The following is a 27,501-nucleotide window of genomic DNA, read 5'->3' as shown; positions in this document are numbered from 1 at the left end:
CAGTTGAGAAGCTTCATCAGTTTCTCAGAGATGAAGAAGAAGCTACAATCACTGCACTGAGAGAGGAAGAGGAGCAGAAGAAGCAGATGATGAAGGAGAAGCTGGAGGAGATGAACACACACATCTCAGCTCTTTCACACACAATCAAAGACACGGAGGAGATGATGAAAGACAGTGACATCTGCTTTCTGAAGGTCTGATTTCAGATCATTGATTCATTGATTGATTGGTTGATTGATTCACTGATTGATTGATCAGTTGTTGATGATCAATGGTGTGTTTGTTCTGCAGAAGTTTCCAGTCTCGATGGAAAGGTGAGTGATCTGCTGCTGTCTCTGCTCTCTCTGCTTCTGATCCAAAGTCACTTCAGTTCTGATCCTGAATGTTCTTCCAGAGTCCAGATCTCATCACAGCCGGATCCACAGACTCCTTCTGGAGCTCTGATTTCATGTGCCACGATACTTGGGAAACCTGCCCTTCAGAGTCTGAAGAAGATGCAGAACATCGTCCAGAACAGTGAGTCTGGAGAAGATCTGTCTGTCCAGGGACCACTAAATGATCTCCTTCCCAATGATGAGGAGAAGCACATTCAAACAATGAAAGGAAGTATGTGAATGTCACCCTCAGATGTGCGATGCTGTCAATCCTGTCACACTAACCCTGCCTCTGACCTTTGACCTCTGCAGTGCAGCACCAAGACCAAGCTGGTCAGCAGAGCAGCAATGAGACCAGCACCCACCTCAGAATCCTTCATAACCTGGTGAAAGAGTACGCAGCTCTGGGCCGGTACGAGGTGGCGGTGCCGCTCTGCAGAAAGGCTCTGGTGGACCTGGAGAAAGCCTATGGACATGATCATCCCAAAGTGGCCACCATGCTCGACACCCTGGCACTCATGTACAGGTGAGAGAAAGTCCTGATTCACTGGGTGAGGATGAGGAGCATGTATTTGTCATGATATGAAGAAATGCAACTTCACATTTTGGATTGACGATGTCTGTTGAATCAGCGGACTTGATTTTAGACTGCTGGATTTTAACATTTGGGTCAAGTGGAGTGGAAAGTGGCTTTTCCACTCAGAATTAAGAAACAGCCAGAATCAATGACATGCATCTGAGTTATAGGATGAAATATCTCTGTTTGTCCGTTTCAGAAATCAGCGAAAAATATAGAGAAGCTAATCGCTTGCTGATTGATGCTCTCTCCATCAGAGAAAAGACACTTGGGAAAAGACCATCCTGTTGTAAGTGAAATAAAAGTTGATTTGAGCAACTGATGGGAAGTTATTTAACATCTTTTATGTGTAGAAAATGGCAGCAAAAGAGATGCTAGTAAAATACATCTTATAAGATATTAGATAGAATTTAGTACAGCTCAAAAGTGTTTCATTACCATTATATGCATTTATAAAATACCAAAGCAAAGGCTGGTGAAAGGATGCAAATTCTTTCAAAAGTATCTCAGATGTCTCAGTGGTTAATGATGAATTTGGAGAAATAGATTAATGTTAATTATAAATTATTGAGCACTAAAATACAAACTTCACATGGCCAGCTGGATTTGCTCATGTACCATAAAGGTGAAATGTCATTTTGTATCCCATCAAGATATGTGATTTGTGTCATTGTGTTTCAGGTGGAAGCTACTCTCAATAATCTGGCTATGCTGCACAGTGAACGAGGCCAATATAAGGAGGCTGAGCTATTGTATAGACGAGCGCTAGAGATCCAAGAGAAGGTCAGTGAAAGTCCTGTTGTCACACCGTACTGTATGTGAAATTCTGCATGTCAGTTTTACTTTAGTACCATATATTTTTTCTTTTTTTGGTTATTTGTAACTAAACTCTGTCTGGTTGAGTCAGACAAACCTTGACATAGAAAATGACTATTGCTTTGAGTGTTAAATATTTTATGTCTAATGAAATCTGATGCAAGAAACACAAACGTAGAAAATACAGTTTGGAGTCACTATAGGCAGACCACATGAATAAAGGGAAACCTGTCTGTTTCTCTCTGTCTTTCAGTTGTTTGGGAAAGATCATCCCGATGTGGTGAAGCATTTGAATAATTTGGCCCTGGTCTGTCAGAATCAGGGCAAGTATGAGGAGGTGGAGTGTTATTACCGCAGAGCTCTGAAGATTGATGAATGCAAACTCGGCCCAAATGACCCCAGTGTGGCCAAAACCAAGAACAACCTGGTTAGTTTGTCAAACTGCTCATCTGATAGAGAATAATGTTAGATACTATAGACCGTATCAGACCACGTTAAAGAAAACTACAGATGTGTCACGGAGGAAATGAATATATGAATACTTCCACTAAAACTTGTTGTTTCTGTGGAATTGATGTGACTCTAAGTTGTGAGTTCTTGACCTCAAGGCAGTGTAGTTTTATATTTGTTATCTTATCAAACATTGGTTGTTCTCCACACTTTTTGATCCATACCTGTCAAATCTTAGCCATGCTCACATTCACTCCATTCACACTCCATGTATGAAGCAGTGAAATATTCCTTGTCTCTGTGCAGGCATCCTGTCTTCTCAAACAAGGCAAATATAAAGAAGCTGAGATTCTTTACAAAGAAATTCTGACCAGTGCTCATGAGAAGGAGTTTGGATTGGTGGACGGTGAGCTGTACATTTTTATTTATTTTTATTTGTTTTGGATGCTGTTGTAGCTTTTATATAAAACAAACATCTTATTTGTTATAAAGTATGTAATAAGACTGTTTTTTTTTCTTCTCTTTAAATGTACTCTACTTTGCATACAGTATTAATCAGACTTTAGTATATCAGTGTTAATTTCTGACATGTTTGTACTCTATCTGTTCTGTTTGCAGACATAATTACATATTATGAGATGATATATTTGGATTGTCACATTCCTTTTGAAAACTGACCCAAACATAACTAGTGTTCCCCTTGATTCATCTCTTTCTGACAGGGACAGATCTAGATTCAGTGGTAGCAGAGATCAATATAGGCAGTATTAGAGAGCCTACTGGCCCACAGCATGATGAGTAATGATGTTACTTGTATGTGTTTGCAGCTGAAAACAAACCCATCTGGATGCACGCTGAGGAAAGAGAGGAGGTGAGCAAGGAGTGTGTTGTGGATGAAACAAGTGTTTGTGTTTCTGCCCATCTGTTGTTGCTCAAACTGTCTGTCTGCTGATATTCAGGGGGAACTCAGTGACAACACACTGTATCAAAAACAAGGCTGCGGCTATAAAGCCAGTAAAGTCGACAGGTAAGCTGCAGGAAAACATTGCTCTTAAAGCTGCCTGTATTTGATTCTTAGTAAGTTCTTTGATGCCATAAATCAGACAGACGCATATATTAATGATCAAAAACCACCTGACGGAATATTGTCACATAGTCCTCACATTGTCAAACAGTGTTTTTAACCAGACACAGAGTACACGAAGAAGATGAATGTGTCGAAATTCCTCAACATCACAAAATCAAAAGAAATAAATCAAGAATGAAGCCTATAAAATTTTGTTCCATTACATTTGATTAAATTTTTTCTCTTGGTTGTGTATCCTTCCTCACTGGATGTGTTGTTTTGTCTGTAGTCCGATCATAAATGTGACACTGAGGAATCTAGCAGCTCTGTACCGCAGACAGGGTAAGATAATGGCAGCAGAAATGCTGGAGGAATGTGCCACAAGATCCCACAAACAGGTATAGAACAGACTTCATTTGTCATTTGTCTCACGATTTTCCTCCTGCATATTATTTGAAAAGTGCTTGCACCCCGTAAGTGATCTGTAAGCCGAGCCTCATTCAGTGCACTCTCAATAAAACTTCGGGGTTTTTTTAGTACGTGTTTTGATGACGTGTTTTTTCACTTGTCATAATCAGATTTTTTTACTAATATTTGTTACCCTAATTTTCTGCTGTGGAATTGGTAATTGTGAAATTTCTCTAAATGTCTCTAAAAAGTAGATGTCATAGCAATACTATATTTACAGAAGATATATATTTGATATATCGCTATCTTTAAATAAATCAGTCATATAAAGTTTTGCTCATGTGGCCCACTCATAATCGTGTTATATAATCATGATTACAATATTGACCAAAAGAATCGTGATTATGACTTTTGCCAAAACCGAGCAGCCCTACCCAATGTTGTCCTAAAACTGTATGAATTTACTTCTTCCATTGAGCACAAAAAAAAGATATTTTGAAGAATGTTGGAAACCAGACAGTTAATGGATACCACCTTCATAGTATAGAAAACAAAAATGCTATGGATGCAGAGCCAGCGCCAGACCATAACTAACAGTTAACAATAACTTGCAAAAACAAGGCATAAAAACAACAAGTACAGTGCTAGCGTGAACAACATAGGCTACAAATGGTAAAAACTGTCAGCTCATTCCCCATATAAAGTGAAGAAAATCACAAACTAATCAGTATTAGAATAATCAAGTTGCAAAAAAAAAAAAAAACAGATTGACAGTTATATGCTGTTGATGTTCTAATAGCCACACTTCACATTTAAGCTTATGTAAATTAATTAAACGCATAACTTACCTTTTAAAAAAGCTGAAGGCGGCGCGTGTAGATTTGTAAATTCAGCTTCATTAGCCCTAATCTCCAAATTTGAGCCAACCGGTGTTTGCGTGATTGGCAGATGGAGTAGGCGGTGCTGGATGAGAAGGCAGGGGGCTAATAAGGCTTTGCAGAAGCAGAAACGACGATCCATTTTCTAATATACATATTTTACGCGATCAATAAAATGTTGTGAAAGAACTCAATGCTAGCATCCAGGGCCAAATTCTGGCCAAATTGGTGCCCTAAGCAGCATTGTATTGTTGTGCCCCCCTTCCACAAATATGACGAAAAAAAATCACCAATGGGTGAAAATAGAACTTACAAAAAATAGAAGAAAAAAAGAAAGTTAATAAATTGTATTGTTTACAAGTTACAATTGTAGCTCTCATCATTTACCTATGGCGATAACTTTGTTTCTAATTTATTTTATTGTCTCAAGCATTCAGAAATGACAAAAGATAGAAATTTAAGTAGTTTTACTATGATAAATCCATGGTTAATTTTTGTAAGGGTTGTGATGTTCACATGTTTTTGTTGAAGAAATTATAAAGAATGTGTCATTTATAACGAAAAGGTGTCCAAAAATGAAAGATTAAGTGAATAAAATTTTTGGCCAATAGCTTAAACAAGGATTTGATAGTAGTGTAAGTGTAGCAGCAGCAATTACCCTTTGGCTATGTTGTACATAAATTGTTTTAGTATTATTTTTATTAAACCATGTTATTAATCTTTATTACCTCATTGTTTTTATATAATACATTTTAAGTTTTTAGTTTATATAACTCTTGTTAAAACCATGGCTAATTTTTGTAAGGGAACCTGGAAAATAAGAAAGAATATTAGATGTGTTGATGGTTGTGACATTATTTTCAACATTAAAACTCAAACACGTAAACAGCCCAAAAAAAAAAAAAACAGGAATATGCCTGAAACGGGCCTCGTTTTTACCTAAATGATTTACAATTCATTTTAATAAACATTAAATGTATAAGGTGTGCATTATAGGTGACACCTAAATTAACACATTACAGTTGTTTATGACTGTAAATCTTTCTCCTCAAATGCCAACCTCCTGCTCTCTCTAATGAAGCCAATAAGGAAGTGACTAAAACTGTAATTTATTGACTGGCCACTTGAGGCTGGCTGCAACTTTACAGCAGGCAAAACATGTTTACAGCCAGGTGCAAAAAAATTAGTTTGGTCTAAATAGCTAATTTTGCCCTTCATGACAACTGTGATGGGGGGTGAATTTTTTTTTAGAAGTCAGAATGGTTTTTTTTTTTTTTTTGAGCAACTGGGATGGTTGCCCCTCTGGGAGTTTGTACCTTACACAAACTGTGTACTCTGCATGTAGGGAGCAGCGGTACTGCTAGCATCATGTCACATCAATATGCTCAAGACGTAATGATGCATGAGACACCGCAATGCAACCAATCAGAGAAACAGATAAATAAAAATAAAATAAACTGATATCAACTATATTTTCTAGTTTTTAATACATTAAAAGCATGGAACATTCAATGTTTTATTTTATTATTCCTCATATATATTAAATTAATTAAAACTGTGTGGGGTGCACAGCAACCTTTTTGGGGGGGGCATAGCCCGCGAGTGGAACCAGAAACTGTTTTGTTGCCAACATTCTTAAAAACATCTTCTTTTGTGCTCAACAGAAGAAGAAAAAATCTTACAGGTTTGGAGCTATGTAAGAGTGAGTAAATGATCATGGCCCGGTTTCCCGATAACGCCACCTTAGCGCTAAACCTAAACTCGAAAGATATATCTTACCAAAGTTGTTTATGTTCCTAAGTGTGTTCCCCGAAGTGTCACTTAGGAAGCTTCTTAGCACGCTGCCTCTTACGTCCGACGTTGCAAAAAGGTGACGTGACGTGACATTCAGCCAAGTATGGTGACCCATACTCAGAATTTGTGCTCTGCATTTAACCCATCCGAAGTGCACACACACAGAGCAGTGAGCACACACACACACACACACTGTGAACACACACCCAGAGCAGTGGGCAGCCATTTATGCTGCGGTGCCCGGGGAGCAGTTGGGGGTTCGATGCCTTGCTCAAGGGCAGCTCAGTCGTGTTATTGAAGGTGGAGAGATAACTGTACATGCACTCCCCCCTCCCACAATTCCTGCCGGCCCGGGACTCAAACTCACAACCTTTCGATTGGGAGTCCGACTCTCTAACCATTAGGCCACGACTTCCCAAGAGCGCTGTCCAAAGTGAGGGTGCTGAATTATTTGGCATCGATTGTACAGGAACTGATTTTCCACTTCACGCGAAAGTGCATTACAGCGTTAAGAAAGACAACACGTTCTATGCAAATGAAATATTCCTCAAATTATTATAGTAACATTTATTTTAACATATTTTAAGTTATCAGTAGAATATAGACTATAAATTAAATTATCAAATGGTCAGTAATGTTCGTACGATATGTTGTGACGGATAGACGAACCGGGTATCCCTCGCTAATCATCCACCCTCCTTATCCCATTGTGCCACTTGTGCCGCTTCTTGGCATGGGTTTAACGACTTATAAAAATTATAGAAAACACTTTTATATTAATGGTAAGGTACTTTACAATCTGAATTGATTGGCAAGCAGCTGCAGTTACTTCTGTTTAGTGCGGTATTGATTGCAATTGGTTTGTTTTAAATAAAAAGAGAGACAATGAACAGAGAGAGAGAGAGAGTTAGATACAGAATATAATGGCGAAGCAACGTAAAGAAGGGCACCAAGCCTCTCGTCAGAGGAAGTTGAAGTTTTGCTGTATCCATATGCCTGTATCCATTGCAAACATAATTTATTATGAGTCTTAAAAAATAACATAAAATCATTGTTGAGCCACAACATTGTCAACATACCATAGTTTGACTTGTACTGCGCTGCGCTGATTTCTAAAGACTGCTGTACAGTAGCGTCTTGAGCTCAAACAACGCTAAGAGAGAGCTTACGAATGGTTCAGACCAACCTTACGAAAGTATGACTTACAGAAGATATACTTAGCGTACGAACGTGTCGGGAATCGTGCCATAAGGTTAAGAGAGAGGTTAAGGAATAGGTTAAGAACTACTTAAAATGAACAAATAAGTTTCCTTTTTTAGATTTTTTTTTTTTTTACTTTTTAAATGCATAAAATGCATTGCATACATCAAAAATAAACATTTAATTATTACCCATTGTTTCTCTGTCTGTACTTGTACTGTGAACAATGACAATAAAGTTGACAGATGAATTGAGTTCATTTAAGTGCCATTCAGTTGGGGTTTAAAATAAAGCATTTTCTGAGATGCACATTAAACATTAAACACATAAAACATTAATTTAATTTATCTTTTAATTATTAAAAATTAAGCAAACTTAACTTTTTGGTAAACAAAGGGGATTTACTATTAAAAATAAAACATGGAAGATATGTTGTGTGAGTAAACCTTAAAAAAAAACGGACTTTTATTTTGACGGGTCGACGTACCTTTACAGTTCTTTGTATTGTGATGTGACAACGGTCAAATGCTCATGAAGTGACTGTCAGTGAGGTTCTTTAGATGTTGTTCATGTATTCACGTCCTTATTTAGTGAGACAGCACGCGCGCTTCAGTGTGTGTAATAAAGGAACTCGCGCTTCTGCTCCATTCATTAACAGAGACACGCAGAACATGCAGGATTCATATTTAAATAGACTGTTCCGGCTTAATATTTACAGATATTAGTCCATATTTGATTTGATGTTAGTGCAATGACCTATTTTTGATTAATTCATTCACAATTTGTCAAATTCCGTGCCATTCCGCGTTAAACTGTAAAATCCGTTTTTATGACTGGATTCCGCGATTCCCTCCGTGTTTTCTGCATCGTGGAAATCATAGGGCCCTAGTTGTGGTATGCCAGCTCTATCTTGCAATGGAATGAAGCCACAACGTTCTCGTTACGTTTGCCCACGCGCTCGAATCAAAACACTGCTGACTCCTTGCAGTATGCGATAGGGATGGGCGATACCACATTTTTTCCATGCGATACGATACCGATACTTTTTGTTACAATTTTAACGATACCGATACCGATAACGATACTGCTTATAATTTTAAAAGTGTATGTTATTTTTCAAAATAATCTTAATTTAATATATATATATATATATATATATATATATATATATATATATATATATATATATATATATGTATACATTTATATATATATATATATATATATATATATATATATATATATATGTATACATTTATAAATACATTTGCAGTTACCATGGCTACAAGAACGATTATTTGTGGTGTTATTGTTAAAACTATTGGTAATTTTCGTAAGGGAACCTGAAAAAAAAAACTAAACAAAAAAACAACTTTCACAGGAATGTGCCTGAAAGTGATAAACGGGCCTCATTTTCACCTAAATGTTTTAAAATTTATTTTAATATATATTAAAAATGTTTAAGGTATGCATTGTAGCTGACACCTAAATGAACACATTACAATTGTTTTATGACTGCAAGTCTTTCTCCTCAAATGCTATTGAGCTTCAAATTTGTGTTTGAGTTCATGTGAAAAAGTAGCACAATTTACATATGATTTACAGTTTATTTTAATAAATATCAAACATTTAATTCAATTGTGCATTATAGCTGACACCTACATGAACAATTACAGTTGTTTTTATGACTGTAAGTCATTCTCCTCAAATGCTACTGACGTTAGAAAAGTGTATACCAATATCGCATGTAACTTTAGAGACGGTCCCTAAATTTGAGACTCTCGAATGTCCAACGTCCAGCCAACTTCATTTTTTCATAGTTTTCTTTTCTCTGCGCCGGATTGGTGATGTCCTTTACCCAGGCATAGATGTCCATCCATCAATTATGAACATTCAGCCGCAAACATCAGGTGCGAGCGGTCGCGAGCGCGGATGGGAGAATGGTGCAGTTTTTTTGTTTTTTTTGTGCAACTGGGATGATGCCCTACGCAGACTGCGTTTTTTGCGTATAGGGACTTTCACGCAAGTCACGACCGTGCATGCCGTTTTGTGATGGTGAATGGCACATTGCACTGCGCGCAGCCGCAGACCAATCGGTGTTAACGTCATACCACCGCGTCCGCGAGACCTTTTCTTTTTATATCATACACACACCGTCCCGATTGGCCTGCACACACTGCTTAAAACATTTATTTATAAAGAAATTATAAATATAATTAAGTATCGATACTTTTGCAGAAAATATCGATACCAAAATAGAAGCTTCTGAGTATCGATATATCGATACTGCAGCATCAATGTGCACATCCCTAGTATGCGATCTCGGATGCAGCGCTTGCGTCTCCTTCCACTTTGTGGGTGACGTAAACGCAATGTGTCACATTAAAAAATCATTGCGAAAGAACCTGACGTGAGATTTAAAATAAATTAAAAGAGGCTTCGAGGCGGAGGAATTTGCCTCGATCATTTTTTGTAATCGAGTTACTCGAGGAATCGTTTCAGCCCTAATTACTATTAAATTCACAAAAAGTATATTTATTAAAAATCATCAAGCTTGATGAAAAGCCTCAAAGGTGAATTACAGAATCTGATGGGTCAAGCAAGCAGCATGAGAGATTTCTGTGCTTGTTTCTGACAGCTGCTTTGTGAGGCTCATGTTTGTCATTCAGTAGCAGAAAAGCTGATCTAAGTTGTATAAAGTAAACATACTGTGTGAGAATAAGATGAAGGCTTATATAGATTCATTCTAATGCAATACACTAAAGCTAATGTGTTGTAAATACTGTAGGCCAAACTAAAGTGTGTTTAATTGTCACTTTTAAATGTGAGTGTGTGGGATGTGTATTGAGTCTGTGTGTGTTTGTGCAGGATGGCAGTGGAGAATTGAATCGCAGCGGCTCAATTGCACAGCTCAGAACTGTGTTGCTAAAGAAGAGCAGTAATATGCTGGATAAGAGACTACAGGACCGCAAACCCCCACAGATGCACAAACAACTCGGGTTGTTTAAGCACATGCAACAAAAACACACAAAGTAATACACAGTGTAGAACATTGTGGCCAAAACTTAACCCTTATAATTGTTACAGCAAATCCTGATCTGATCTAATGGGACAGAATCTACCTGAGGCTTCCTGTAAAACACCCTAAGCGACTGACAAAATGTAATCTCGCTGCTAGTTAGGACAGATCCATGTTAAATAGTTGTGCATTCTAATGTTTTACTGATTTATTTTGGCCTGCACTGCAATCTTAGTATAATTAGACAATCTCAGCTTGTGATAATGGCAAATACTTTATGATAATGAATGTAGTCTGACCCAATCCTTAAAAGAGAACATTTAGTATTACAAAGATTTTATTAGTCATTATTTCTATTTGAAGGTGTCAGTGGAAGTTTTGTAAGTTTTAGTTAATTTTGGTGACAAATTACTCACACACGTTAGTGTCATGACACACAAATCACCACAAACATACAATGACACACATTTGAAGACAGGAGAAAAGAATGAAGATTGTCCTTTCGACATTTTTTTTTTTTACATTTTCATTTTTATTTTAGTTGTATTTTCATTGTATTTTTCTTCTTTAGAGAATGAAAGCATGACACCTCACTGCTCACCTCACTGATTTTAACTCAATAGGAGTTAAAATCTGAACAAACTAAACTGCTCTACTCTTAACCAACCAGAACCTTCATATGAGACTTGTAAACTTAAAAAAAAAAATCCATCACCATTTTTTTTTTTTTTACATGCATACATTGCATAGTTAAAATCTATGGTGTCTTCTTTTTTAGCATGCACTTTTTGAGTATTTCCATTTGCAATTAATTCTTACTGTATACAGGCTGATCCTTCTTTGTATTAGTTGGCTGAGTAATTATGTAATTACTGATTGTAAAAGACCCCACAATCGGACTTCTAATGCAGATCAAACTACATGCATGATCAAATCAATCAGTTGCTTTAATAACTTTATTATCATAATGAATTTGACAATCACCAATAAAGCACAGTAAATAATACTCACAAATAAAGTGTCTTAAGACTTTTTATTATCATTATTTGTGCTTTCTCATTGTCCTTTACTGTCTTATCTGAGGTTTCTGCATTATATATGAGAGAATATCAAAGCGAGTTAATTCTGAATGCATTTTTTTTTTTATGAAATCTGAAGAAATTATGCTGTCTGACCTGTTTTCCACACACACAAAGGTGATCAGAAACTCCACCCTCTTACAACACTTACCAGGAAGAAGCTGACTTGTTTCTCTTTCTGTATTATTTACTCTGTATTCATTTTCTTGGCAAGATCAAAAATGAATCAGCATTCAGCGAAGAATGAAGAAAAGTACTTTCAGGGTGGATTTTTGAGAAGTTTGTTTCTAAACAGACAGCAGATCTTTATGATTCTCATGGTTATTCATTTTTTAAACCATTAATCAGTAAGTGAAAGTAAAGTTCAGATCACTGGAGCTCAAATGAGAGAAATGGATTCACTCTCTGTGAAGGAACTTTCTTGTCCTGTATGCTGTGAAATCTTCCAAGGATCCTGTTGTTTTATCATGTAGTCACAGTGTCTGTAAAGAGTGTCTTCAACAGTTCTGGAGAACTAAAGAAACCCAGGAGTGTCCTGTCTGCAGGAGAAGATCCTCAAGAGATGATCCACCATGTAATCTAGTGTTAAAAAACTTATGTGAGTCGCTCCTAAAAGAGAAACAAGAGAAGTGTTCATCAGAGTCTGAGGAGCTCTGCAGTTTACACAGTGAGAAACTCAAACTCTTCTGTCTGGAGGACAAACAGCCGGTGTGTTTAGTGTGCAGAGATTCAGAGAAACACATCAAACACACATTCAGACCCATCGGGGAAGTTGTTCCATCACATAAGGTAAGACTAATTTAAATCTAAATAATTAGAGGATTTAGCCATACAAATGTCTGATATTTGTGACACAAATATATGACACTGTGTATCACATTCATGAACATACTACAAAAATCTCTAATGTCTTATAGATTTTCCTTTTAAATTTCAGGAGAATCTCAGTACAGCACTAAAGTCCTTACTAGGCAAAGTTACAGACAAAAAAAATATTGTAAGAGAGTTTGAGAAAACAGTTAAACACATTAAGGTGAGGAAACCAAACAACTTCATGATTTGTAAAGACATTGAATTAATATAAACTCACTCTATCCAGAAAGTTGGCTGATGCTGCAGATGATGTAATGGGTATTTCTTCAGATGATTGAAGTGAATGTGATTTGATTTCAGTCTCAAGCTGATCACACAGAGCGTCAGATTAAACAGCAGTTTGAGACGCTTCATCAGTTTCTCAGAGATGAAGAAGAAGCTGCAATCACTGCACTGAGAGAGGAAGAGGAGCAGAAGAAACATATGATGAAGGAGAAGCTGGAGGAGATCAACTCACACATCTCAGCTCTTTCACACACAATCAAAGACATGGAGGAGATGATGAAAGACAGTGACGTCTGCTTTCTGAAGGTCTGATTTCAGATCAGTGATTGATTGATTGATTGATTGAGTTGTTGATGATCAATGGTGTGTTTGTTCTGCAGAAGTTTCCAGTCTCGATGGAAAGGTGAGTGATCTGCTGTTGTCTCTGCTCTCTCTGCTTCTGATCCAAAGTCACTTCAGTTCTGATCCTGAATGTTCTTCCAGAGTCCAGATCTCATCACAGCCGGATCCACAGACTCCTTCTGGAGCTCTGATTCATGTGCCACGATACTTGGGAAACCTGCCCTTCAGAGTCTGGAAGAAGATGCAGGACATCGTCCAGAACAGTGAGTCTGCAGAAGATCTGAGCTCTTACACACACACACACTGGAAATGATGCATGGGGAACAGTTACATTTCAGCATTATGTGTAAATAAACAGATGAGCTACTGCATCAAAATGAGCTTTAAAAAAAGAGAAGAACAACTTGGTCCACAGGATGTTTACAGTTGCAGTGATACAGGAGATCGCTGCATTGTAAGAAAAAAACACTGTAGAAAATACATTTCCTTCAATTCAATTCAAGTTTATTTTTATAGTGCTTTTTAAGATACAAATCATTTGGACTACCTGTAGCTTGTTTATTGAAGATGCTGGACAACCACCTAGAAGTGCATTACAATAGTCCAGTCTAGAGGTCATAAATGCATTAACTAGCTTTTCTGCATCAGAAACAGATAACATGTTTCGTAGCTTGCCAATGTTTCTAAGATTGAAGAATGCTGTTTTTGTAACATTGAAAATATGATTTTCAAGAGACAAGTTGCTGTCTAATATAACACCCAGATTTTGGACTGTAGAGGAAGTGATAGTACATCTGTCTAGATGCAAATTGTAATCTATGAGATTCTGTGTAATGTTTTTTTTATTTTGGTCCAATAAGTAATATTTCTGTCTTATCTGAATTTAATAAGAGAAAATTATTGGTCATCCAATCTTTTAAATTTTTAACACACTCTGTTAGCTTAGATAATTTAGAAGTTTCATCTGGTTTCATCAAGATATATAGTTGAATATCATCAGCATAACAGTGGAAGCTAATCCTGTATTTTCTAATGATATTACCAAGGGGCAACGTGTATTTTGAAAAGAGGACCTCAGACAGATCCTTGTGGCACTCCATATTTTACTGGTGATAAATGAGATGACTCCCCATTTAAATAAACAAAGTGGTAGCGATCAGACAGGTAGGATCTAAACCATCATAAAGCCTGCCCTTGAATACCTGTATAGTTTTGTAATCGATCTATGAGTATGTCATGATCTATGGTGTCAAAGGAAGGAGCTCAATTGAGCAGATAATTTTTTTTCCCAAAATTTTAGACATAAATGGAAGATTTGAAATGGGTCTGTAATTTGCCAGTTCACTGGGTTCTAGTTGTGGTTCAATAACGCAGAGCCATAAAGTTAATATCATCAATACGTAGAATGCACGTTCCAAGAATATGGTCAGTTAGACAACCCTCCCTGCTCCATTCTGGATCAGTTGCAGAGGCATTATACATGCAGGAAGGCCCGCCAGGAGATCATTACAATAGTCCAGTAATTTTCTGTCACTGCTCAGTAGTTTGGTGGAGTAGACTTATTTAGACCAATATAATCATTTTGTTTTAGCCAGGTTTCAGTAAAGCAGAGTACATAAAAACTATTATCTGTGATCATTTCATTTACAATAACTGCTTTGGGTGTGAGTGATCTAATATTTATGAGCCCAAACTTTAGAAACTGTTTTTGTTCATTTATTTTACGTTTTTCTGGTTTAATCTCAATAAGATATTTTACTAGACCCTACATTAAATTTCTATTTTTACCTCACTATTCAGGGAACAGAGACAGTCTTAATAGACTGGACAGTGCACGTACTTCTAACATTTAAGCTGGTAGAATAAAAGCCATCATAGCAGTTATTTGAGTATTGGCTTACTAGTCACATGGAGCGAAGTGTTCTGGAGATGTTGTCAGAGAGCAGCTCCCCTCCGCCTCTGCTGGGGTGCAAGCCATCAGCGCGAAACAGCCTAGGGCACTCCCAGACAAGGTTCCATTTATTAACAAACAGCAGTTTCTGTTCTTTACACCATGACAATAACCATTAATTTAAAGCAAAAAGTCTACTGAACCTTTCGTGTCCTCGTCGATACGTGGGCAGTGGTCCTGACACGATCATCGTCGCCGCGGGCGTCGTGCTGCGAACCGTCTCGATCAGGCTCCTGAAGTCCCTCTTCAGTGTCTCCATCTGCCGCTGCATGGTGTTGTTGACACCAGCATGAAGCACGACCGCTCTGGGGCTCTCGTCGTCCTTCAGGATCACGGGTATCTGTGCAGAAACATCGAGAACACGAGCACCAGGCAAACAATGAGTGTGCACTTTACCTTCGGCTAACGTAGCACGGATGTGTCGGAAGATGGAGTCTCCGATGATCACAGCGTCTCGTCGCGTCCCATCTCGCAGTGGGGAGTGAAGCGGTTCCGGCTGGAGATCTCGAAGACCGGAGGGGGAGAAGTCGTCGCCCGGGACCCAGCTCGCAGTCCTCTGCTGTGGATGCACCCAGGGTCCGTGGTGTCCCGGCACCGGAGTGAAGGACATCTGGGAGGATCGCGTCCTGGGTGCACCGGGCCTGTGCAGAGAAACACACGGAGTAGACGTGGTGAGACTGTTAGGAGCACGCTGTATACTTACCATGGACTTGTGAGCATCAGCCCTGGATGTTTCCAGCTCTCCACTCTCTGGGCCTGCCTCTGCTCCAGGACCCGAATCTGCTTCTCCATGGCCTCCGGCTCGAGCTGCACCAAATGCAGCTCAAACACATCTTCACCAGCACTCAAAGGTAGACATACGTCCGCCATTTAAGCAAGTAACAGTGAGTAAAGCAATGGTTATGTGTGTGAGTAGAGTATTAGCAATGCACACGGGTTAAGTGGCAACCATGCTGCCAATGCTAATGGGCTATAAGCTACTAGCGGATTTGGGAAATCAAAATAAAACTAGTGATAACAAGGCACTCTGATTGTTTCTGTTGTAGAATATAATATATTCACATGTTATAGTGCATTTGGCTCCACCCTACCCTGTTAAACATGTCCCACCATGATGAACTCTGACAAGGAATTTTCCTGTTCTGTGGAAGCTTGTTGACTGACTCCTGAATCTCCCAACTATGGTTCCCATACCGTAGGGACCAAGGGTTGACCCTCTTGACATCCTCCTACAAATTCACTGAGGTGTCACCATAGACTGTGCTCATCCCTGCCTTCAGCTAGGTGTCCACGTACGCCTTTCATCTTGACTTCTCCACAATTTCATTCCACTCCCCTTGAAGGGGCCTTCAGTCACCTATCCAAAGCCATGTTTCCATCGATGGAACTTTACCCAAGAACTAGGGACTTTGGGGTGGTACTCTGTGTGCTTCCACCGCCGGAACCAGGATCTTAATAAAGTCCCAGGTAAAAATAAAATGCCCCTAAGAAAGTCCCTGCTGGCGAGGTAGTACTTTTTCAAAGGTCCAGAACTTTCGAGCGCTGAACATGCTGATTGGTTGAGTTCACGCAGCATTGTGATTTCAACCACCATTTATTCAGATAATTTTCTTCACTACTGTTGTTGTGTCATGAAATGTAGTTTTTAAAGTATTTCAGGCGAGAATGTAGTTGTTTAAAACTCAAATCTGCAGTAATAAATAAATATATACTGTACACATTTCCCTGAACTAAGTACATTTCTTCGGCTATTATTATGTTTAAATGAAAATGAAAGGAGGCAGTGGTGTTTGATATATTTCGTCTTATTGTAAATATACAGTAAGGAAATTTGAAGGTGAGCTGACTGATGTGATCAAGTATGTTACGCTGCTGTTTGCAGAATTGCCAGACTCATACGTACCACAGTCCGGGTTCGATTCCTCCATCTCTGTAAATTCAAAGGGGATGTTATTCTTCCATTCCAATTTGGCAAGTTTGTAATCATTTCAACAAATTTCATTGTTTCAGGCAAAGATGTAATTTTTTGCATGTTTGTAATTTTTGTGGCAGTGCTCGTGCCCACCCCGTGTGTCCCATGTACAAATATTTGGCAAAAAATTAAAGATCTAAAAAAATAAATAAATTTTGTCATTTTTTTAAGAAATTCAATCAATAAATACCATTTTGTGGTTGTTTAATGTGTCGTGACAGATCACTGTGTGCCTCAGTTCAAGCAGCACGTGTACCGATCTTCTCTTCCTCTTTACATGTTATAGCAAACATGAATGAACATCAGAAGGCATCTTGTTTCAACCACGGAAAGACGTCAATACACACCCTTTCTCAAGTTCAAATCCACCGACATTGATCTCAGACTGGTTTGATCAATACTTTGCCAGGTCTTCTTAGGTAAATGGAAACCCTACTTAAAGAGGTTGTTCCACATTATTAAGCAAGTCTCAGTTCTCATGATATATGGTGAGGAAGAAAGATCTTTCTGAAGATGAAAAGTATGAAAACATTGGAATGTCTTGCAAAAGGCTTCAAAACAAAAAAATATTTTGCTAAAGCAAATAGAGATTATTGAACAGTCAAATGATTTGTAAATGACTTACTGTAGAGCACATAAGATCTTGGTCAGATGAAGATTTATTAAGAAAAGTTTCTGTCAAAAAGAATGAACTGTATTGTAATGCCAGCTGTAAAAAAGACACTGCTGAGCAGCAAACAGGTGCTTTAAGGGCCTGAAGTCTCAAGATCCTCTCCATGCAGACTGGAAGTTGTGTGTAAAGCTGCGTTTCAGTCACTACTAAGCAAACCTCACAAAGAGAAACCTGCTCAGTGGCTGTAGAAACACATGAAAACTTGTTTTTAAATAGTTTTAAAAAAATAGCCCCATGTGTCGTGTGGAAAGAGGACCAGAGAGAGCAATTCGCGGAGCAAATATTGTCTTTAATGATCAAACACAGGAGCTTGAGAATAATAGGGAATGCAAACAGAAAAAATCCCAAAGGGAAAAACTGGAACCAAAACTCGTCCTTGTTCAAAAGGAGAAAGCAAAAGCCACCGGCCGCCCCGGCGGATTGAGTACGGTGGACAGCTCCGCAACCTCACAGTAGAGAGAGAGAGATCGGCAGGTCAGGAGACGAGCAGCGGCTAAACTTCCAGGCTCACACTCACAGCACCCCGAACAAACAGGACTAAGACTGGGACAAACGACAGGGGATAAGACATACCAGTTAAGCGTATTTTAGGGGAATAATCTGGCAAGGCAGGTAGGGAGGAAAGGGAAAGAAGTAGGAGTGTTAATCAAAGGAGAAGAGGAAACAGGTGCGGGAAGCCAAGCGCAAAGAGTAGCGCAATGAGGAGCAGCTGAAGGAGATTAACAAGAGAAGAAAGATTAGTGCAAAGTAGGAGAAGAGAAGAAAAAGCATCAGAGAGGGGAGGGGAAAAGGGGAAAGGGAACCAGGATCATGACAGTGCCCCCGCCTCAACGAGCGCCTCCTGGCGCTCCCAAGGGGGAAGCCTGGCGGGAGCGGAGGAAATCATCAATAAGCGAACGGTCCAGAACGTCCCGGGAGGGGATCCAACTTCTCTCCTCGGGACCATAACCCTCCCAGTCCACTAGGTACTGTCGACCCCGACCCCGGCGGCGGACGTCCAATAATCTACGAACCCTGTAGACAGGGGATCCCTCAATCAGAACGGGGGGGGTGGAAGACCGGGGTGGGGCGCGGATAACCGGTTTAATGCAAGACACATGAAAAACAGGATGGACACGACGGAGATTGGGAGGGAGTTGGAGGCGGACCGCGACAGGACTAATAATCTTAGAAACTCGAAACGGCCCAACGAAACGAGGGGTCAATTTGCGTGAGATCGACTGGAGGGGCAGGTTAAGAGTAGACAGCCAAACCCTTTGACCACAAATATATCTAGGGCTCTTGACTCGGCGGCGATTAGCGATACGTAGGGTCTGGTCTCTAAAACGGCAAAGAGCGGATCTGACCCTCCTCCAGGTACGCTTACAGCACTGAACGAACGCCTGACCCGACGGGACGTTGGACTCCGAGTCCTTGCACGAGAACAGGGGTGGCTGATAACTGAGACTAGCTTGAAAAGGGGATAGCCCAGTGGCCGAGGACGGGAGCGAATTATGAGCATATTCAGCCCAAGGGAGCTGTTCAGACCATGATGCTGGGTTGCGAAACGCAAGACTACGTAATATGCGGCCGATGGTCTGATTGGCTCGTTCGGCCTGACCATTAGTCTGAGGATGGAAACCGGACGAGAGGCTAGCGGATGCACCGATTAAACGGCAGAATTCCTTCCAGAACTGCGAAGCGAATTGTGGACCTCTATCAGAGACAACATCAGAAGGTAGACCATGTAGCTTAAAAACATTCTCAACGACAGTCTGGGCGGTCTCCTTGGCGGAGGGGAGTTTGGGTAGAGGAATAAAATGCGCTGCTTTAGAGAAGCGGTCGATGACAGTGAGGATAACGGTATTTCCAGCCGACGGGGGAAGACCCGAAATGAAATCAAGGGCGATATGTGACCAAGGGCGTGAGGGAATGGGGAGGGGTCTAAGAAGGCCGGCCGGAGGGGAGTTCCCAGATTTCGTCTGCGCGCACACCGCGCAGGCGGCTACAAAACTACGAGTGTCCCGTTCGCGGGAGGGCCACCAGAACCGTTGGCCTATGGAAGCCAGGGTGCCCCTAACGCCGGGATGGGCAGCTAATTTGGACGTATGAGCCCACTGGAGGACAGCCGGACGGACGGATGCAGGGACGAAAAGAAGATTGGAGGGGCATCGACGGGGAGTGGCGGAGTGAGAAAGAGCTCGTTTGACTTGTCTCTCGATTCCCCAGATGGCCGCACCAATCACACGCCCCTCGGGGATAACGGGAACGCGTGACTCGGAGCACTCTGAGGAATCGAAGAGGCGGGACAGAGCATCAGGCTTGACGTTCTTCGAGCCGGGTCGGTAGGAAATAGAAAAGTCGAAACGGGTGAAAAATAATGCCCAACGAGCCTGACGGGCACTCATCCTCCTCGCAGAACGAATATATTCGAGATTCCTGTGATCCGTCCATACCAAGAAAGGAACGCAGGAACCTTCTAGCCACTGACACCATTCACTTAGCGCGAGGCGGATAGCGAGTAGTTCACGATTACCCACGTCATAATTACGCTCGGAGGGAGTTAGTCGGTGCGAGAAATAAGCGCAGGGGTGGATCTGACCATCGGAGGCAGATCGCTGGGAGAGTATAGCTCCAACGCCTACTTCGGACGCGTCAACCTCGACTATGAACTGTTTGGAGGGGTCAGGGGTCATTAGGATGGGAGCGGACGTGAAAAGGGTCTTCAGGCGGTCAAAAGCGCGCTGGGCAGACTCGGTCCATTCAAAACTGGACTTGACAGAGGTAAGGGCGGTTAGGGGCGCTGCGACCTGACTGTAGTTGCAAATGAAGCAACGGTAAAAATTGGCGAACCCCAAGAAACGCTGCAAGGCGACGCGAGAATCAGGAACTGGCCAGTCAATAACCGCCTTAACCTTAGCGGGGTCCATGCTAATGCCCTCCCCTGAAATGACCGATCCCATAAAGGTGACCGAGCGCGCGTGAAAGCAGCATTTCTCCGCCTTGACGAACAGCCTATTCTCGAGAAGCCTTTGAAGAACGCGGCGAACCTGCTGGACGTGCACCTGGAGGGAGGGCGAGAAGATAAGAATGTCATCAAGATAGACGAAAACAAATATATTTAGCATGTCTCTAAGAACATCATTTACCAACGCCTGAAAGACCGCGGGGGCGTTTACAAGGCCGAACGGGAGAACGCGATACTCAAAGTGCCCAAGGGGCGTGTTAAACGCGGTCTTCCATTCATCCCCCTCCTTTATGCGAATTAAGTGATAGGCGTTGCGAAGGTCCAACTTCGTGAAGACCTCAAAGGCCGATGACATGAGGGGTAATGGATAACGGTTCTTAATAGTTATCTCGTTAAGGCCCCGATAGTCTATACAGGGGCGCAAGGAACCATCCTTCTTCTTAACGAAGAAGAACCCGGCGCCCGCGGGAGAGGATGAGGGAACTATGGTACCTGCGTCCAGGGACTCCGATAGATATTTTTCAAGAGCTTCGCGTTCTAGCCTCGACAGGGAATACAGTCTACCACGAGGTGGCGTAGTGCCCGGGAGAAGGTCGATGCTACAGTCATAGGGACGGTGAGGGGGGAGAGAAGCGGCCCGCGAACGGCTGAAAACCATCCGCAGATCGTGATACTCCTCCGGCACCCCAGACAAATCACCTGGATCTTCCTGAAACACAGAGACAGAGGACACAGGAGGAATGGCAGAGGTTAAACAGTTGACATGACAAGACACATTCCAAGAGAGGATGGTACCCCTTATCCAGTTAATCTGGGGATTATGAAGTATTAGCCAGGGATGCCCTAAAACTACTGGGAAATAAGGAGAAAGAAAAGTTAAAAAGGATATGGTCTCACGGTGGTTACCGGAGATAGTGAGTGTTAAGGGTGGAGTCTCATGGTTAACCCTCGGGAGAGAGCTTCCATCTAGAGCAAATAGGGGAGAGGGTGCATCTAACTCCATCAGGGGAATACCTTGCGCACGAGCCCATGACTCATCCACGAAATTGCCCTCGGCCCCGGAGTCGATCAGAGCCCTGCAGGAGGCAGAGGAGCCAGGCCAGCGAAGATGGATCGAGAAGGTGGTGCAGGAGTTAGGAGGAGAGACTAGAGTGGTTGCGCTCGCCAGAAGCCCTCCCCTCACTGACGAGCTCTGTCTTTTAACGGGCACACGGCGACAAAATGCGCAGGTGAAGCGCAATACATGCAGAGTCGATTGACCACTCTTCGCTCTCGCTCTGCAGCGGAAATGCGGATGCCGCCCAGTTGCATGGCCTCAGGTTCAGAGGAGGGAAGTGCCAGGGGATCGGCGGGCGGAGGAGCCAGTAGGGCGGACTCCAGACCCCGAGCGCGGCGGCGCTGGTCAAAACGCTTCTCGATGCGTAAGGCCAAGTCGATCAGTGCATCCAGGCGAGTAGGGACCTCCCTGGACAACATCTCATCCCTTATACCCCCGTGGAGCCCCTCCAGAAAACGAGCGAGCAGCGCCGGTTCATTCCAGCCACAGGAGGTTGCCAGAGTGCGGAACTCGATAGAAAAGTCTGTAACTGAGCGCTTACCCTGGCGCAGAGAAGACAAGAGGCGGGAGGCCTCCTCCCCGTAGACAGACCGGTCGAAGACACGGATCATCTCCTCCTTGAAGAGGGAAAAACGCTCGACACACACGGCCCTTGACTCCCAGACTGCCGTTCCCCACTGGCGAGCCCGTCCGGAGAGGAGAGAGATAACGTAGGCGATCCTGGCCCTGTCTCCAGAATAGGTTGACGGCTGGAGGGAAAACACAACCTCGCATTGGATTAAAAATGAACGGCACTGGGTGGGCTCACCGGAATAGCACGGCGGGTTGTTAATGCGAGGCTCCGTGGAGTGAACGGATCCGGACAGGGCTGGCGGATTGAGACTACACTGGTGGAGTTGTTTAGCCAGATCCGTCACCTGAGCCGCCAGCGTCTCCACGGCCTGTCTCGCGGCCGATAATTCCTCCTCGTGCTTACCCAGCATAACTCCCTGGATCTCGACGGCCGTCTGGATCGGATGCTCTCTTGCTGGGTCCATAGTTGGCCAGATTATTCTGTCGTGTGGAAAGAGGACCAGAGAGAGCAATTCGCGGAGCAATATTGTCTTTAATGATCAAACACAGGAGCTTGAGAATAATAGGGAATGCAAACAGAAAAAATCCCAAAGGGAAAAGCTGGAACCAAAACTCGTCCTTGTTCAAAAGGAGAAAGCAAAAGCCACCGGCCGCCCCGGCGGATTGAGTACGGTGGACAGCTCCGCAACCTCACAGTAGAGAGAGAGAGATCGGCAGGTCAGGAGACGAGCAGCGGCTAAACTTCCAGGCTCACACTCACAGCACCCCGAACAAACAGGACTAAGACTGGGACAAACGACAGGGGATAAGACATACCAGTTAAGCGTATTTTAGGGGAATAATCTGGCAAGGCAGGTAGGGAGGAAAGGGAAAGAAGTAGGAGTATTAATCAAAGGAGAAGAGGAAACAGGTGCGGGAAGCCAAGCGCAAAGAGTAGCGCAATGAGGAGCAGCTGAAGGAGATTAACGAGAGAAGAAAGATTAGTGCAAAGTAGGAGAAGAGAAGAAAAAGCATCAGAGAGGGGAGGGGAAAAGGGGAAAGGGAACCAGGATCATGACACCATGTAGACACACCCCTGCTGATTTGGAAGTGACTGAGTAAGCATTGCTTCATGCATCGCTGCATTATTGACATGGACTCCATGAGTTATTCTAATGTGACTGACTCAAGAACAAGTACCGATGGGGTCTGCATTCCCCGCATCAAGAAAAATATCAAGAGATCAAGCATTTGCGTCACAGCTGGCTATGTTTCATTGTCCATTCATCTCTGAATGTCTTCACAAATCTAAGCGAAGTTCATTTTAATGCACTCATGCAGTTTATTGACAACATGCTTGTTCCTAAAGACTGATTCATACTTCTCCATCGTACCTACGTCATAGCCTCTACGCCATAGGCTACGCGTCGGTTTTCATTTATATTTCTTCATCATTTTCCTTGTCAACATGCAATTACACATGCAGACTGCTAGCATGCAGTGTCCACTGGAATGTTGTTGGTGTAACCCGCAGTCTCAAGGCAAAAGCCATAGAAGAACCTGCAGCAGTGATGGTGGAAAATAGAAAGCAACTTCTTTCGCAGCTGGAGTTGTTACATTTATTTAAAATGAAAAAAAAATAAGAGATGACAAAAGAAAAGGAGAAGATGGTGTGATTTATTTTTCATTTATTTATTTTTTCACCGGAAAGGGAGGGGTTGTAGCAGACCAATCCAATACTACAACCACTGCTCCGGTTGTTTGCTCACAGTGTTTGTGTGTGTGTTCACTACTGTGTCTGTGTACTGTGTACACAAATTTTAAGGCTCTGGCTTATGGTATCATTCGCTTTGAGCTATTTTTAGCTTTAAAAAAAATAGCTCATTTTGCTGCATTCAGGATTCTTCTCATTGTTTCCCGGCAGCGGCTAATGAACCGGAAGTCTCGCTCATTTACATTAAACAGCTTACATCCACACTGAAAAATAAGGTGGCTTGAGATACCAAGAAATGAACTGCAATTAACATTAATACCCTCTTAGGTGCCGTTGAATGATTTCAATGATTTGTTAATAATACTACTAATAGTAATAATAATAAAAGTGTTAGCTTAACCAATCTTTTAGTTTAGACTTGGAGATTGCTGTCCTCATTTTAATGCATTGTTTTTCTTCTCCTTTGTCTTTTGTTTTCTGTCGGTGGCAGTAATGTGTCAAAGTGTGAGCGAATGATATATTCAGTTTATAATAAATACATTTTTGAACTAATTAAAATGGTAAACAACCGTTAAATAAAAATGTTTCATTACATTATTTTAATAACTAAACTTTTGATTATTTAAAACATTTTATTAAAGATTTTCAAAGATACCCTACTGTATGCGCAAGCTGATCTGTCTATGCTTCACTCTTGATCATTATATGTACACCAGAATAAAATCACCTGTTGATTGTGTCTCATCAGCTCCTGTGATTCTGGATCCAAACACTGCGAATCCAGATCTCGTCCTGTCCGATGATCTGACCAGTCTGAGATGGAGCGAGTACACTAAACCTCTTCCTGATAATCCAGAGAGATTTGAGATCTATCGCTGTGTCCTGGGTTCAGAAGGGGTTTAACTCAGGAACACACTACTGGGATGTGGAGGTTAAAGAGAGTTCATCCTGGGGTCTTGGAGTAACTACAGCATCAAACCAGAGGAAGGGAGAGGATTTCTTTAACACTGATGTCTGCTGTGTGCAGTACAGACTGTATAAATGGTCTGGTTTTCCTGTCAAACAGAAGCTTGAGTGTGTGAGAGTGTATCTGGACTATGACAGGGGAACAGTGTCATTCTCTGATCCTGTAACTAACACACATCTACACACATTCACAACCACCTTCACTAAAACAGTCTTTCCGTTCTTTTCATAGTTATTCTCACATGAGGATCTTACCGCTCAATAGTTAATAGCCTAAATGTTACACCTGTAGGTCTGGATCTTCCTGCTTTCATCATGTTTCTAATATTTAATCCATATCACATGAGTAAGAGTGCTGTTGATCTGAATATTAGTACAACTATGATTGGGCTGCAGCTGGTTAACACAGTGTAAAAAATATTACATGCTATCTGCTAAAAATTATGGTAACAATATTACACATATTATATTTGAGTAGATTTTAAGGTTGTTGTTTTTTTTAGTGAAATTTACCCAAATAAATTAAGTAAAAATTCCTAAATTATTTAGTCTGTGGCACTATAAATTTAATATAATTAGGGGAATGTGCTCATTTATTTTAAGTTTATTCTCAAAAGTCTGTGGTTTTAAATGAGATCTGTTTGTATTTTGTTATTTTATACATTTACAAGACTGTATACAGCCAATCAGCTCAAATAGGAAAATACTTGAGAAATACTGGAAAGTACTGCACTAGCAAGGCTACTGTTCATTAAACAAGGTTATAGTACCTTGAGTATTACTACAAGAGTAGTATCCATAGTACTATAAGAGTAGTATCCATAACTACAAGCTCTACTCTTCTGCACAGTGGTAACGATTGCACTGTGCAATGGAAACTTCGATGTTACAGAAACTCTTACAAATGTCAAATGTAACTGAACATTAAACATTAATAGATGCCTCCCTTCACTCAAAAACATAAAGTAGCATTTAATTTAAAAATGTACTCTCCATATCCAGCCATATGCAAAGCATGCTGGGAACTAAAAATCACCTCTAAAATAAAACTGCAAAATTGAGCTAATTCACTTAAATTAAATAGGCAGCCTTCTTTCCTTAATTATTTTAGTTTAATCAGTTCCCCAATTCAAGCACCAAAACTGCTTAAGTCTCCAAAAAAAAAAAAATGAGGAAAATGCATATCTTGGTTTTATTAGTAAAAAGTCCTCATTATTTTCTATACAACACTGAATCACAATTTCTTTAAGGAAATCCACACATTATTTTTAATTATCACCTTAATTTTTTTGATGAAAATTACAAGACCCATGATTCATTTTTTACAGTGCATGTCCGCTCTACAGATGCTGACAAATTGCTTTCAACAGATCAGATGGTTAAATCAAGTAAATTAACTATTTTTAAGTGTTATTTTTGTTTCAAATTAAGGCAAAGTGTGATTAAGCATTGAAAATGGGGGGGGGGTGTTGTATGCTTATGCTTTTAGATTGATTCATTGGTGTGCAAAACGGTTCAAAATCATGTGTTGTTCTTTAGTAGTCAATTGTTCTGTGAAGCTTGTAATGTATCAACAAACATTGCACAATAAATAAACACGGAAATAAAGTGTCAAGTTTTTATAATCAATGTTTGTGTTCTTCAGTGTGCTTTTGAATGCATTTTGTCTCACCTGCTGCACAACAGCATGTACCAAAAGAAGATCAGAAACTTATCCACCTTCTTAAAGGCAGGGTAGGTAAAACATGTATAAAAAACTTTTTTTCCAAATGTGTTTAAACTTTATTTATATATCAATACATAATTAAAATGTAAGTACTCTGAAAAAGAAAGTATAAAAATCGAGTGTCTGTAGACCTCTAACGACTGTTTTAAAGACAGCTCATTATTTCCATTCACTCCACCCCCTCCCTTCTGGGCGCCTTCTAAAGCCACGCCCCCAAAACACATGAACGCGCAACTCCGACCACTGAGCTGGAAGACGCAGTATTTACCTGAGACGAGCGGAGAGGAAGGAGCACAGTGCATGTAGTGACATCATGTCAGAATCACATGTAATAAAAATAACTTTATAATTATGAAGATAAACAAACAAGATGTATTTTAGTACTCACTATCAAGCTAGCATATTGATATTGGTAAAGTTTAAAATATATATTTTTTGATTCGCTAACGAGCTAGTTATCTATAAGGCAAAGCTAAAAACAGGTTGCATGATACACGTTTTTCCATTACCATCATTTACACTGTGATGAAGATGAATTTCGTGTAAGATTCATAACATATACGTTGTTCTGCATGTAAGAGTTTCCATGATGAAAGCATTGTTGACTCTGATGAGGACTAACGTTACACTCCAGAGACAAGTACCACATCGTCAGCTCGAGGACAGGTCCGGGGTCGAGGGCGAAGCAGAGGAGGTCGTGCAAGAGGCCGTGCAACTAGGGTCCGAGGAAGTATAGACCGAGGACGGGGTGGTCGAAGTGCAGGGCAGGGCAAGGAGCACTTGAGTTCCCTCAGTTCCAGCCATCGCTGGAAAGGCACGCCGATATTAACTCGCGTTTTATT

At 41.0% G+C, this 27,501-nt stretch overlaps 1 protein-coding gene, 1 long non-coding RNA gene and 1 pseudogene across 2 annotated transcripts; all 3 read left to right on the top strand.

The window, feature by feature from the left end:
* The window catches only part of LOC113055174 (tripartite motif-containing protein 35-like), a 28,182-nt pseudogene extending 2,538 nt beyond the window's left edge, over window positions 1–25,644 (top strand).
* LOC113055914 (uncharacterized) lies at window positions 10–446 on the top strand. Its single transcript, XR_003277615.1, has 3 exons — window positions 10–194; window positions 292–314; window positions 395–446. It is a non-coding gene; the product is annotated as an uncharacterized LOC113055914 (long non-coding RNA).
* On the top strand, window positions 549–11,588 carry LOC113055406 (kinesin light chain 1-like). Its single transcript, XM_026221708.1, has 10 exons — window positions 549–606; window positions 687–900; window positions 1,151–1,240; window positions 1,633–1,734; window positions 2,021–2,194; window positions 2,524–2,623; window positions 3,045–3,088; window positions 3,177–3,244; window positions 3,573–3,681; window positions 10,432–11,588. The coding sequence occupies exons 3-10, from the start codon at window positions 1,193–1,195 to the stop codon at window positions 10,597–10,599; spliced, it is 813 nt and encodes a 270-aa protein (XP_026077493.1). The 5' UTR covers window positions 549–606; window positions 687–900; window positions 1,151–1,192; the 3' UTR covers window positions 10,600–11,588.
* Window positions 25,645–27,501: the final 1,857 nt, after the last annotated feature.

Source organism: Carassius auratus, chromosome 3 (assembly GCF_003368295.1).
Source record: "Carassius auratus strain Wakin chromosome 3, ASM336829v1, whole genome shotgun sequence".
Taxonomy (NCBI): domain Eukaryota; kingdom Metazoa; phylum Chordata; class Actinopteri; order Cypriniformes; family Cyprinidae; genus Carassius; species Carassius auratus.
The sequence above is the reverse complement of the archived record's forward strand: the minus strand, read 5'-3'. Positions and strand labels throughout refer to the sequence as shown.